General features: G+C 39.9%; 1 protein-coding gene across 1 annotated transcript; it reads left to right on the forward strand.

Annotated features, from left to right (window-relative positions):
- Positions 1-6,829: 6,829 nt before the first annotated feature.
- Positions 6,830-14,030, forward strand: LOC113227161 (prolyl 4-hydroxylase subunit alpha-2-like). Its single transcript, XM_026460038.1, has 5 exons — positions 6,830-7,028; positions 7,110-7,216; positions 7,306-7,397; positions 7,479-7,629; positions 13,782-14,030. The coding sequence occupies exons 1-5, from the start codon at positions 6,830-6,832 to the stop codon at positions 14,028-14,030; spliced, it is 798 nt and encodes a 265-aa protein (XP_026315823.1).
- The last annotated feature ends 992 nt before the right edge of the window (positions 14,031-15,022 follow it).

Genomic DNA, 15,022 nt, shown 5'->3' on the forward strand with positions numbered 1-15,022 from the left:
GAATATTATCCTACTTTAGGCTCAGCCTCTAAAAAATATCCTGTATAACCTCCTGTAGATCGTCGTGCGACAGGGCACGACTAGCACAAAGGCGATATAAAGCGCGAGATACTGCTATTCTCTCATAGAGATCTCGCGCCTTATGTCGCTCTTGTCATGCTAACCTATTGTACGTCACCTGAAATTGTTGCAAATTTGTCGAGTAAATAAAGATATTACTTACTTTACAGTGGGTCAGTATTTCTTGTTTCTTTAAGTTTATACTTTCAGGTACCTAGAAGTATTTAAAGATGAGCAAGAAAAAGCAAACAAAAACGTACAAAAATTTATTCAGAACCCAATTAACACATTTTCTTTAATAAAAAGACTGACTACTGATTTTGAGAGGATAAAAACGGTAGCTTCGTCTCCCATAGGTAAGTCAATCAAACGGATACACAGATAATGTTAAGGCATTGGAACCTATCAAGTACAGTCGATGTTCTAAGATACCTGATCCCCTAGCCGACCTTTTGGGTCTGAGAGCCTCCTTACGCATTCAACAAAAAAGAATTTCAAATTTTTGATTGAAATTTATTTATGCAATGTAATCAAAGATAACATTGGCTTAAAAAGAATAGTCATTCACTAATGACGCAATGAGGAAGTCGTACCTAGTGTTGGGTCACAGAAAAATTTCCATTTAAAAAAAGTCATAACTTTTTCATGGATGTTTTTCCAATACTTTTTCTTTTATTTTCCACATTTAACATTGACACCTGTCAAAAGTTGAAGTTACTGAGCGAAAACGATGGAGAAACGATTCGAAATTATATTTTTCCAATTTTTCGGGAATTTTTCCGATACATTTTCCACTATTTGAAATTTTTAGGTAAATTACCCGCCAGTAGATATATTAAAATTAATATTAAGACTCACAGCTTAAGGTTTTTTTTGTTAAATAACTTCTTCACACTGATCTACTCGGAATCTATAGTAGACGATTAGGGGGTGAGTTACCTTAGGCCATCGACTATACTATTAATTCGTATAAATTTTTTGGTGCGATCTGCAAAATTGCAAATTTTCAGGAGACAAGTTTATAGACACTACGAATTAAATTAGTCGATACCTTTTTAGGCTTAAATAGGAGAATAAGAAATTTTACATAGCAGGGTTATTTGCAAAATAATAACAACCCCGCAGGACTTATATTACTAACATCATAAACAAAAACTTTTTTCTCTCATGACTAATAATTCATTACATTTTACATTCTTATAAAAATAAAAATATTTAAATAGACCGCTCTAAACGGTGATAACTATAAACGCAGAAGCGAGGGCTGGGTCGTGGAGTACGCTTGCACGTTTGGACTTACTACCTTACTACCAAAGACACTTCTACTAAAGACCTTTCTACTAAATAGTCTCAATTAGTATAACAAAAAGTTTACTTTTGGTAAACTTATTATGTTTTTACGTAGATATATAAGGTCGTTGGTTTTGTAAAGAGTAATGAAACAAAATTTGTTGTTTTTGATGTTAGTAATAAAACTTTTTTTTTTGTTATTTTTCAAATAACCCTGTGTTAGCGAATCTTGACATTAATATATTTTATTTTATTAGAAAACTTACTTTGCTTCAATAGGAATTAATTTTATCGAAATAATAAATAAACCGATATCGTCATCATCGAATCAACGGAACGCTAAAGGGCGGCCACCATTACGAAAAACATCTTTGACTAGAAAATACATGGTTTTGTTTTGTTTGGATTTATAATGAAAGATCTTATAATATTATTTTATAATAGTCACTTTAGTGTCATTTCTATGTGTACTAGGAAAATCTTACACCCATAAACCTAATTTGTTTCATGTACTTCGTATTACTTTTTATGACTTTCACGTGACAAAAACTCTTAGGACGCATAATCACATGTAGTAGCTTTATTATAACAAGGGTCCGGAATTATGAAACTAAAAAACCGGGTGTTCGTGTTAATCTAATTGTTGTTCAAAAAAACGTTTCTTTGCCAACAGAGTTCTTTTATAATCGAGAATTGTTATATCCGCAAGAAGAGGACTTAGTCGGAGCAGCCGCGGCTATTGCTCGGCTACAAACATTTTACAAGTTAAATACTAAACAACTAGCTGAAGGAAATCTGGAAGGAATTTTTCAAAATAACAACCTCACTATCTTTGATGACACTACAGAGACCGTGTTAGCGCTTAACATACCCACTTGTTACCTTTTATGGAATATTACAGCAATAAAACGGTTTTATAATTTATTTTTCAGTATGTTGTCTCTCCAGCAACTGGGTAAGTCTTGTGCAATTAGAGAAGGAAACACGATAAGGAGATACCAAGTTATTAAAATAATTTCTCATGATAGACCACCGTCCATTTTGTCCAGGACGAATTATCTAAATGATATACATCTGTTTTTAAAACTACGGCGTTTAGTTCACACGGTGCAAAAATCATACGGTAGTTGTCCATATAACATTTAGTACTTTTTAGGATACCAAGTGACACGCTCAGTGGTAAGCGATACACCTATCCTTAACATTTGAAGTGCTGCTCAGAGCGATAAATCGCAATGATCTGGGGGCCTAATTTGAACTCTTATTTCCACGCGATATACGCCTTAAAGTAAACTGCCTTGTAATTTCGTATTATGAACTGGTAATACTCAGCGAACATGTGACACTAGGCTGTCTTCTGCCCGAAATTTGGTTGGCAATATCGTATTACAAACGTTATTTTGACATTTTGTAAACGGTTGATCTGTCAAAAAGTAACAAATATAAACCATTCAGTTTACAGCATTGACTTACAAATAAATGGACGACGGGTCTAATACAAAAACCACGAAAAAAATGTCCCAAGTCAACCTATTTAAACGTAGTGACATGTAAAGGAATATGAAAAAGCTAAAACGTTGAATTTAAATTGTAATGTCATCGCAGTACTGTCTAATTTTTCTTGCTTCGCTGTCAGTCGAACAAACGAAGACTAAAGCGTGAATGACGCTGTGTATACGATTTTAACGCCCTATAAGTTCGGACACTTTTTAGCGCGGACCCGAAGTCCATATAATTGTAAGTCAATGGTTTACAGTGTCTTAGTGTAGCTTTTATTGAATTGTTTTGTGCATAATTGTATAATCGTTATCATAATTTTGAGTTTATATATTTTTAGGCAATCGTTTCATCATGTGTGATGAATACAAAATGTTTGAATATCTCGAAAGTGATGCTTCACATGATAATAATATGGAAAAAATCCAAAGAAGACAACTGCGAGATCGTAGTGATCCATTTGAAATGGATGCACAACAATTTATGAAAATATACCAGCTTAGGAAAGATATGGTCCACAATCTTTGCGATGAACTTAAACCGCATATGTCGAGGCCTTTTTTTTTTTTCTTTTTTTTTTACGGGGGGAAATCTTTATGGATACCCCTGAGCCCAGGGAGACTTAGGGGTTATGTGGGGACTCTCCCTCCAGACTGGAGGGCCTACCCCACTAAAACCCCCCCGGGTTTCCCTCTCGCCGGTTGAGTCGGCGCCGTGGGATCAGTGAACATTCACCACGACGCCGCCCGGCCGCCCTAGCTTACGCCAGGGCTCCCGCGCCAACGGAGGGGCTAGTCGGTTGTCCTCCGACCCGCCCCCCAGACGAGTGAGGCCGTGCAATGCAGGCTCCGGAGTCCCTGTCCTGAGCCCGCTGGTCTCACTAGGGGATCAGGCGAGCAGCGAACTGCCTTCGCCTTCTCCCCGTACGTCTGCGCCGGAGCGGGTGCGCGTCCACCGCATCCTCGCGCACCCGCTCCGCGGCCTCCTTTTGCGACATAACCTCTGCGCAAAAGGAGGCCACCGCCTCCCAGGACTTCTCGCTATCGAGCATGGCGGCAACCACGCTCGGCAGCGAGAGGTCCTGCCCTACAGTCCCCGTCAGAGTACGGCGCTGCTCATCCCACCGGCTACACACCTCTAGGGTGTGCTGCGCGGTGTCATCCGCAGCGCCGCACTCGTGGCACGATGGGGACGGTTCCCTCCTCGCCACCTTGTGCAGGTAGTGACCGAAGCAGCCGTGCCCGGTCAGCACCTGCACAAGGTGGTACGACAGTGGCCCGTGGGACCGGTTTACCCACTCTACGAGGACAGGGCGGATCGCCTCTATGGTACGAGCGCCATAGGGGGGATCCGCCAAGCCCTCTTTCCACCGGTCCCGCATGCGCTGCGCCGCGAGGCGGCGCTCCCGCTCCACCTCTTGGGGAGCGGGTCGCTCGCCTCGGTCCCTCATTCCCCGCCGGTAGGTGCGGACCTCCGCCAGGACCTCGGCTTCGAGGTCCCACGGCGGAGTACCGGCGAGGACGCATGCGGCAGCGCAGGCCACCGTCCTGTACGCCCTGCACATTCGCAGGGCGACCACCCTCTGGGTCCTCAGCAGCGCCTTCGTCGCCGCTGATATGGCCCCACTCCAAATGGGAGCCCCGTATAAGGCCATACTCCGAGTCACCCCGGCGTATAGCCTTCTGCATGGGGCCCCCGGCCTCCCGAGGTTGGGCAGGAGCCTGCCCAACGCCGATGCGGCGCCCACTATTCGGGGAGCAAGTTGCCGGAAATGCTCCCCGAAGTTCCATCGCCGGTCCAGGACAAGTCCCAGATATTTCATCTGGGACTTGACCGGGACCGATACTCCCGCGATGGAGATGTGGGCGCCTGCCGGCACCGCCCAACCTCTACCCCTCCCGCCGAAGACGGCCACATCCGTCTTCGGCACGGCGACCTCGAGCCCCAGCAGTTGTATTCGGCGGACCACCATGTCCGCCGCTACTGAGGCTCTTCGGGCCGCCTCCTGGAAGGTGGTCTCCCGGACGGCCACCAACGTGTCATCGGCGTACGCGATGACCGCCGTCCGGGGGAGCAGCGCGCCCCTCAGCACCCAATCGTACCCCAGGTTCCACAGTAGTGGTCCTAATACGGACCCCTGGGGTACTCCGCACCTCATTGGGCGCTCGGCGCGCCTCCCTTCCCTCGTCTGGTAGAGCACCACCCTGTCCTCCGAATAGCCTCAGCGCCTCCCTGATAACGGCGAAGGGGAGAGTGCCGAAGGCGTTGGCTATGTCCAATGACACAGCCACCACGCCTTCCCCCTCGCCGTTACCCTCCTCCACGATGTGTCGCAGCGACTCCAGGGCGTCCAGGGTGGAGAGTCCAGCCCTGAACCCGTACTGCCGCTGCGACACATCGGGGCCTGTCCCCCTCAGGTGTTCGTTGATCCTGGAGGCGATGATTCGCTCCAGGATCTTTGCCACCTCGTCCAGCAGGACCAGGGGCCTGAACCCCGAGGGGGAGTCCGCAGGTCGGCCCGGCTTGGGCACCAGGACGAGCCTTCCCTCCTTCCAGCATCTCGGGAACAACCCCGTCCTCAAGCAGTCATGCATGAGATGCTTGAGGCGGGTCCCGAGATGCTTCAGGGCAATGCGAAGGACTCGTCCCGGTACCCCGTCCGGGCCGGGAGCCTTCTTCCGCCCTCGCAGCCGTCCCACCGCCCACTCCAACTCCCCCTCGGTGATTTCCGGGGGGGGGTTCCTCAGTCTGCCCCCCGTCTGCTCTGGGGGGCACCGTGGCCGGTGGGGTGAAGGGCTGCGGTTCGGGGAAAAGGCCCTCCACCACCCGGTTGAGGAGATCCAGCTCCAGTGACTCCATGGGAGATGCGCCGTACATTTTGTTGCGCACAACTTTGTACGTCCTCCCCCATGGGTCCGCGTCTAGGGTGGCCAAGAACTCCTCTTTCGCAGAGTCCTTGGCCCGCCCTATTGCGACCTTCAGGGCCTGCCTCGCACCCTGAAGGGCGCTGTGGAGCCTTCTCTCCTCACTTTGAGTGTGGCGCCTGCGGCGGCATCGGCCGTAGGCCCGCCGGGCCGTGGTACAGGCGATGCGGAGGTCCCCAATCTCCGCGGTCCACCAGTACACACTCTTTTTGCCCGGGGTCCCTCTGACCCTGGGCATGGCCCGCCATATGTCGAGGCCTAGAAAATCCACCGATTTATTGGTTGAAACTAAGGTTATTTTTCACTAAAGCCAAGTATAATTTCTTACAATTTAATTTATAGTCAAATATTCTTAAAACGTTTTTGACATGTTTTCAACAACTACAAAGTAAACATTTACCCGCGGAATTTCGTCGATGTTGGATGTCGTCGTTCGGAAACTTAATTTGCGCTTTTCTCTTATTTACTAAAATTAAAATATAGTGTATTGATTTTATTATAATATAGTGTTTTTATTATTATTATTATTATATAGTGTCTTTATTTATTTTCGTACATGAATAATACGTATCTATTATTTTTCTCTTAAACTAAGTGACGAATATAACACCGTCACTTACCGGTAAATATTCATCCATGTTTTTGAACGTTACATTAAAAAGCACGAGCTAGTCAAGTCCCAGTCATAGACAAAATAACCAGCGAGACGTCAGCGAAAAATACGTATGTCGTATGTCGTAGTACGAATTTTATCCAGTCACTTTTTAGGCGTAAGAAGAATTGCCTGGAACTTGCATAGTTTTTTAAAAGTTCATAATACGCCCCCAGAGGGGCACTGCAATTGCGCCCGTCACCTTGAGACATAAATTGAAAAGTCCAATTTTTCTGTAATTTCACCAGCACCCTTACCCTTCTAAACAGAAAAGCTGTAATGTTCACGGTTTGACGGCAGAAATAGGTAAGATGGCAGTACTTCCCTGGACGAACTCTTTCACAATGAGCTCTACTGCTACTGAAGTCCTGTATTGAAGTAGGAATATGCCTGTTACAGTTCTCCGATGACGGCGATCGACTGTTACAATTTGGCTCTGATGTTGTACAAATATGAAAGTACATATTACAACTACAAATCATATGCAGCAGAGTGGTTTGAAGTAGCTCTTGAAAAACTCAATGAGCAGGACGAGAATCCCTTCACAGCTACAGAAATCATGATGTACATTGTGAAATCCTATTATTACTCACCTATTCCACTGGGTTGGTTATTATTGCAAAAAAATAGCGAGTGACTTAAAGAAGTCAAAAGTGTGTTCATCGAATCTCTTTTTCTCTCGGCAGCCTCAAAAGTCTATGCATGGGTGGAGAATCTATATACTTCGAAACCTAATGAAACTAATTCTGTTTTGCAGCTTTATAAAACCGCTATCAGACGACCCAAAAGTGACGTAAGTTATGATCTGGCTGAATAATTATCGCAAATTTAAATATTCTTAAAGCAAATTCTCTTAATCTCAAACGTATCAATCGATTACAGGAAACATTTAATCAGTATACTGATTTAGAAAGTGAATATTATGCTGCGTTATGTCGTAGTGAAAGCGATGTACCTGCAACAAATACGAAGAAGTAATACCCGTTTCAATGACATCGTAACAATGACAAATAAATAGTAGTAAATGTTAATGAAACTAATTGATCATGCCGTAGGTTGAAATGCTCGTATTTAAAAAGTAATCCATTCTTGAAGCTGGCGCCGATCAAGATGGAGGAACTTAACAAGAACCCAAACGTTTTTCTTTTCTATGATGTCATCAGTGACAATGAAATAGAAACCATAAAAACGCTTGCTAGTCCTGAGGTAGGCAAACAACATACCGTTGGAGTATTCTTTAGTTGATGGCTTTTGCTCTAAATCAAGTAAAGGTAAATTATTTACCGTCTTATTTGTTACAGTAATCGATTAAATTTCACATTCTCAATTTCAGACGTTAATAGTAAAATATTTACATGTTCCCTTTAAAAAATGTACCAAAATTAAATGGCATCTATGACTGACAATATTTTATACATAGGGCATTGAAGCTCACGTTTTAATTTGGTCAACTGAACTGGACAACTGAACTACAGTGCCGGCATGCTATGACGGCCGTTTTGACAGATTACAAAACCTAAAACCTCACTATTGTGAGGTCACATCTCAATTCGTTATCTAGAAAAATATAATCAAACCATTTTAGAAAAGTTCATTTCCCTGATTGGTACTGCCCGAAATCGAACTCGTGCCGACAGTGCAAACTGTTGGGCCACCAAGATCATCGTATTTGGATTATTATATGTACTCGTATATTATTTTTATGTAAAATCTATAAATCGCTTAAAACACGACCACACACACAGCGTATTCCCGTGAGAAGAAATATTCACTGTGTTTAACACATTTGAAGTTCTATATTGTATTGCTATTTCCAAAGTTCGCAGTTCGATGTTCGCTCAGCCAATGTTTGCCTTTCAAAGAAATATACCTTATTGTTGAGAAGCCTAGTTAAACTTCGTAGTGCCCAAGGCGGCACAAGCTGGCGACGTCAGGCTGCGCCGCGCTGCACCGCGGGACACAAAGAAATACCCACTTTATTTAGTAGAAATGAAACTGTAATACTGCATTGCATTCACTACGCAGTGTGCCTTTTTTCCACCCACCGCCACTTGCTGCAGTTTTCTTTTAAAGAAAATAGAAAACAAAGAGAATAAAACCACCACTGATCCAAATAATATTCCAAATATTTCCCCTCGTGACGACGAACCCATGCTTCAGCCAGAAAATAGTACTCCACCTTCAATTAATCCTACTTGTTCTCGCTAATTAGATTTTGACGCTTTTTAATGTTAACAATTTATGGTAATAAAGTACCTACCTATTTTAATATACATTTATTTAACCTCGCGCAAAATACGTATCATTATGTACCATTTCCATCGGTTAAAAACAAATTAGTCGTATTGGTCGTAATAACTTTTATTTATTTTTTGTTATTAGTCTAAGTGTTTATTTACGTATTATACAAAACAAATTGAATAATACATAAAAGTTATACTTTCGATGACGCGTAATTAATTATTAAAAATTGACGTTTGTTAAATGCATTTAAAATACAGCGAATAAAAGTACTTGTTTTAATTTTAACTACATACTAATCTCTTCTACTTCTCTTTTATAATTGAAAATAGTAGCATTAGTTGTTAATTGATAGGATGTAAGGATCGAGTCATTGCATGATTTACCTAATACTTTATGCTGTTACGATTTTGACCCTAAAATATTACGTAATGTTTATTTTTACGATGGTTTATTCCATAGATATAGAAAAAAAGGGGAGATATGTAATGACGCTATGTAACATCGGGTGCTGATACCGCCACTTTTTAGCTTGTGTGCAATTCAAACTTTACGCTCTATTATCCATTACCATAACTTAAAGATTTTAATTGGGTAGGGCTTAAAACGTGAAAACGACGTAAAACAATTTAAAAATTTAACAAAATTAAACTTACAGTCACTTGAATAAAAGTTATATTACAATATTTCAGTATTTTTTCATCCTGGTTCAGCCACTCACCAATAGGTGGCGTTTTAGTAAAAATACTACTAGTATATAATAGCTAACTATTACACGTTAGATGGTGCTGAAACTCATTTTTCGTTACACTAAGAACTCACGGAGCGGTTTTCATCCGCGTCTGCCGCGGGACCGCGGCATCTGTAGAATGTAATAGTTAAGTATGTAAAATTAGTAGCACATTTCACGGCGCGTTTTACGCCTGTAGTGGTGACGGTTGTTCGCGGTTGCCGCGGCAAGGTACTAGTAGAACCGCGCAAGACGCGATGCCCTGCACGCTTGGCGGACGTCGTCGCTCGCACACTTTGGCGGTCGGTTCAGGCGCACGCAGGGTGAGTTCTCTATTAACCGCGCGACTTGCGATTAACTCCCACTAAATTCGCGGTACGTTCCGCAATCGCAACGGTTTCATGCCCGCGACCGCGGCAGCTACGTGCCCGCACAAACTTGCAGGGTCGTGAGTATTGAAATAAAACCGCTGTCTAGCAGCACCGGCAGGCGCGGATGGAAACCGCTCCGTGAATTGTTAACCTTATTAACCTTAAACTGACGCTGCTCAACGAGTGATGTGGTCCCACCTAATCGATAGTTGGAAACCATGTGGCTGTTTTTATTATTAAAAAAATATTCCATTTTTTATACTATATCTACACTGGTACTGATGTATTATTAAATTAATATAAATTATTATTATTTTCTTAATGGCGGCCACCAAGGCTTGGACCAGTGTCAGTTTTATAAGAATAATATAAAAAATATGGCGATCGTCGCCAGTGTCAATTTTCCATTATACGTTACCACGGGTTGGTGAAGCTGTTACTGTCAAGAGTAATCTCGAACCATCAACGAATTTAATAAATTAAATTGTTGTTTTTTTATGAAGGGTTTATGTAATTTTCTATAATTTATTTTGCATGCACAAGTAAAATAAAGCCGATTTTATTTTATTTATTTTTTAAATGCATTTGCTATGGAAATTGAAACAAAGTCAGAAATAGTAATAAGAAAACCAATCTTTCGATTTTCCTGCAGCTTCAATCCAACCTTCTTTTATTTTGAACTCATTGGAAAAACTTAAAAATTAAAATACTCTACGCTTAATCTACGAGTATAATGGAATTTAAATATCTTAAATATCTAAAACACATAAATTTTTCTTCAAGCAACAGCAACATCCAAATTGACATGAAATTGAAACGTTGTCCGAAATATGAGTGGTGTTAAAGTTACTCGAAAGAAAATGTTTAGTAATAATAATAATAATAAAATAAAAGAAATCAATTTAACGTGAATGCTTTTCGCTTCGATATTTTAGGGACTTTAATTACAAAAATCATAGTAAGAAATTCAAACATTTCAGTAAACGTTTATTGTCGATAAACATCAGTCATCGTAAATGAACATCACTATTTTTGAGTCTAGAAATTTCTATGAAGACAAAAAGAAAACATTGAATAATAATAGAAATAGTAACTAAAAATGCAAATAGCCGGTGGAATGTTCTCTCACTGGTTTTAAAATTTTTGTTTTCATTCCATTTTTTGCAAGGTGTATCGCTACATGGCTACAACTTGGCATTTTCACGTTTTACGAGAGATCTTGTATGTACAACGATCGCCATGTCACTGTGGCGATGTTTGTAGGCGTGTCACCTCGATATGGTCATTTTGACCATATCGAGGCGACACGAACCACGCCCCCACGCCATATCTCCCCTTTTTTTCTATATCTATGGTTTATTCTTGAATGTCTCTGAAGGTACAACAATGCACAATGTAGGTATAGATTGCAAAAACACTTATGACACGTCTGTATTCTAGTTTACAACTTATCTTTATTTGACTTTGTGTAAGTACAAGCGCATAGTCCACAGATGGCGTATGAAATTGTGTTGTAAATATGAAATTAGAGTTCAAATCGTCAGTCATTTGCGACTGTTCAAGCCTTATGGACGCGAGTTTGCCGGAGGTACAAGTTGTGCTGTCCAGCGATCCCATAAAAGACGATCGTATTACATTCCATTTTAAAAAATTTCGAATTTCGAAAAATAAATGCCGAGTTGTGTCGTAAAACTATACATTCCATGAATTTTACTGCACGTCACTATTGACAACAATGTGCAGCAATTAGCTCCTTCAACGTAGTTATGAATTAATACGAAACTTGATGAGCGGACAAACGTCAAAGCGGCCATTATAGCATGCCGGTACTGTAGTGGGAATAGAGGTGCTCTATGGGTTAGCACCTGATAGAGTTGTTTGTCATTTGTTTCCAAATACTTTCATTAGACGAAAAATGTAGTATATTATACGGGGCTCAATCGTTAAGTGTGCCCAGGCGATTATCCCGTAACTTATAAGAGATATCAAAAATCTTAACTGATATATAAAGTGCGTTACCTAATGAGTAAAACCACATCAATAACTTTTAAAAAATAAAGCTGGAAATATCCAAAATTTTAGCGTTAATAGGTCCCATACATTTAACATGATGTTCATAAAGAGGCTTTAGTTTCGAACTGCTGGTTTGAATACAAAATTTTATAATTACTTAAAAATAAATATAGCTTTGTTTTTATTCAATTAAAATATAGTTTTATTACTTTATTCACAGCAATTTCGTTATCTGTATACTTATTGTTACCTCTTAAAGTAGGTCAACTAAAGCCTTTCTACGAATATTATATTAAATGCTTGGGAGTTATTAATAAAACGTTAAAAAGAACGTTAAAATTTCGAATATTGCCAGTTTTTTTTATTTTTTTTTTATTATTACACTTTCCAATTTACAAATATTAAAATAAAATAATGTGCATAAATCTATAAAGATTTTTCGCACATCGTGCAGTCGTCATTTACACAATATAATAAATTGAAAACATATTAAATATTATCGTAGGTAACATAACAATATGTCTGTGGCACATATTACGGACAGCGCGCCGAAAGTATTTTAGAAAAAACAGACACATCATACATTACGTATTAATGGTTAGGCGCAAACCAGCATCATTAGCCTGACAAACAATGTATTACTACGCATTGATAACTGAGGAGCGGTATTTCTGAGTTTTATTTTTAAAAGTTATCAATTCAAGGGAATTCGGTGGTAGTTACTAATCACGCTGTACATCAGAAGTGTAGCATTTTAGAAGCTTCGGAATACGTTCGTATTGTTCGTTCATCACGCCCCTGCTGCTGGAAAGAACAGATGGACGATTTGTTTCCGATTTTAGGACTATTTGCTTATAAATACGTAACTCGGTGGATTTGGTCCAGGTTGATTTTTAAATTCGGTGTATACGATATTTCAAAAACTAAATTTTATGGTTGTATGTAATATTTTTTATAATAAGTGTTGTACCGACTAAAATATAATAACAATTTATTGGTTTTACAAGTATTGTCGTTTACGAGTAATATAAAAAATATGTATATTTTCTGAATCCCGTGGCCTTGGAATCGGTGGATTTTGTGCCACCGAATTCAGAAAAGCTTCCACCGAAGTCGGAAAAACCTGCCATCGAAGCCATAATTTTTTTTGAAAAGCAAGAATTTTATAATACGTTTTTTCATATAAACGTTTAGTTAATACAGTTGATTTTCACAATTTTATATTACTACTTGCTTCCCACTGAAAATGAATAAGGAATATCAAAACAGAAACCAAAAATTGGAAATCAAGAAGATGAAGGAACGTGCTAGAAAAGCAAAACTAAAAAGCGATCCGATTATATATGTACATATATTATAAAGGTTTAAAGAAAAAGATAGACAGAAGTATGCGAAGAAAAAGCGGAAGGAAAGATTTTAAACGAATTACCTCGTCATGTACAAAAAGTAATGAAAGATATTAATCGCGCAAGTTTCCAAAAATTTATTGCTTTTGTAGTTATCTACAGATTAAGTTCTCTTTTTTTTTTAAAGAGGTACGGAAATACTTTGTGTGATTGAAAAAATGCTGAACAGTCAAACTGTAAACTGATTTTAATTAACAGTCATAAAATGAAATTTGTTAGCGTCATTCTGGTCGAATTATAAATAAATTTTAGTTTTTCCTGGTTTAATAGTTAGTCATATTAGTAAATGTTTATGTAGATTATTGAAAGTTTTTAATGCTTTTTTCATAATATTTTGCACAAAAATTACGCCTTTTGTCAAGAAATCCTGGTTTCGATGGTAGCTGAATTCGGTGGATCAAATATGTCATTAGCTATTAAGAATCTAGTTGCCCAATTAACAGAATCTTATGTAAGTTTGAGTTCTTTTTCCTTACCGCTCAATGTTTTTCCTGAAATTAAGAAAAAAATTCAACCAGTGAACTCAGAGAATTTTAGCCCTTCTAGGAGAAATGCCCATTTAACAATGGCACCCTTTATATTTTTATTTTGCTACAGTTGAAGTGCGCCCAAGTATATAATGGAAAATGTGCGGATTTTCGCACCGGTAAAAATGCGTGGCTATCCGAGGATGAGGATGTCGTAGCAAAAGTGAGACGGCGTGCGGCTGATTTCACCGGGCTGAGTCTGACACATGCTGAAGAATTACAGGTACTCAATTACGGAATTGGAGGACATTATGATTGGCACTACGATGCTTTTGAGGTAATAATAATTCAAGTTGAGAGATCTAACACGAATTATTAATACAAAGATCGAACACTAAGACAAAAATGGCATGGCTTGCGAAACCAGCCGGATCGAAAGAATTTTGTTAGTGTTCGATCTTTGTATTAATAATTATAACAAGTGCGTAATTTCATAAAAAAATATTGAATATCGTGATATTTAATAAACTCAATAGAATTTTTTTTTTCAACTTTTTCTCACGTAATAATTTAATGATGTTAGCGAAATCGTGTCTACGGAATGACATTTTATTAATTGATATCCAAAATTATATGGTCGGATATAGGAGTGTAACTAGCATTGGATAATTTCGCGTATCTGGAACATGTAGCCAATTTGAGTTTTTTATGACTTTGTATTCTTCTGATGTTTTGTCCGATACTACAGGACGCTCCTCGACTAGGGTTATTAAATAATCAATCTCAATGTCGTCTGTCATCTTTGAATATTGAATAACAAATGAATGCGGCACTGGGAACTCACCGTGAGTTTCTACGATACGACGTTGTGCCGTGTGTCGTGACAAATTGCGATGTCGTGTCGTGAATTTTGACGTTCCTCGTCGTAGATTTCCACGATACGACGTCGCATCATAAAACGATGCCGCGTCATAGCACGACGCGACGTCGTATCGTGTTTACGCGTAAGAGCCCTAACTTGCTCTGAGTCAACGTCATCCGTAACCAGTGCAATGTAGATATTACATTGATGATGTAAAATGACATTCTTTTACAGGACTGGGAAGAACTAGAAATGGGAAACAGAATAGCGACTGTTTTAATTTATGTGAGTATAAAATTAACTACAATACAACTATATGTATGTATATGTCGGAAACGGTCATGAGCACGGACGAAAAACTGCGAGACAGAGGCGCCATCAGATTACAAAGGAGGAAACGTTGGTGGTTGAACTCTCGGGCTGCACACACGCTACTTAGAAACTGTCCTACGTTTCGCCTAGTGCCTATTTTGGTCGTCAAAATTAATAGAAAGTACAAGTTGTTATTC

This window comes from Hyposmocoma kahamanoa, unplaced genomic scaffold (genome assembly GCF_003589595.1).
Source record: "Hyposmocoma kahamanoa isolate Upper Pololo Valley unplaced genomic scaffold, ASM358959v1 202, whole genome shotgun sequence".
Taxonomy (NCBI): Eukaryota; Metazoa; Arthropoda; class Insecta; order Lepidoptera; family Cosmopterigidae; genus Hyposmocoma; species Hyposmocoma kahamanoa.

Excerpts from the sequence above, each read along its gene's own strand:
- LOC113227161 (XM_026460038.1), top strand. The coding sequence starts at position 6,830 with ATGACGGCGATCGACTGTTACAATTTGGCTCTGATGTTGTACAAATAT. Across the intron at positions 7,398-7,478 it reads CCTGCAACAAATACGAAGAA|GTTGAAATGCTCGTATTTAA; the intron begins GTAATACCCGTT and ends ATCATGCCGTAG. Across the intron at positions 7,630-13,781 it reads AAACGCTTGCTAGTCCTGAG|TTGAAGTGCGCCCAAGTATA; the intron begins GTAGGCAAACAA and ends ATTTTGCTACAG.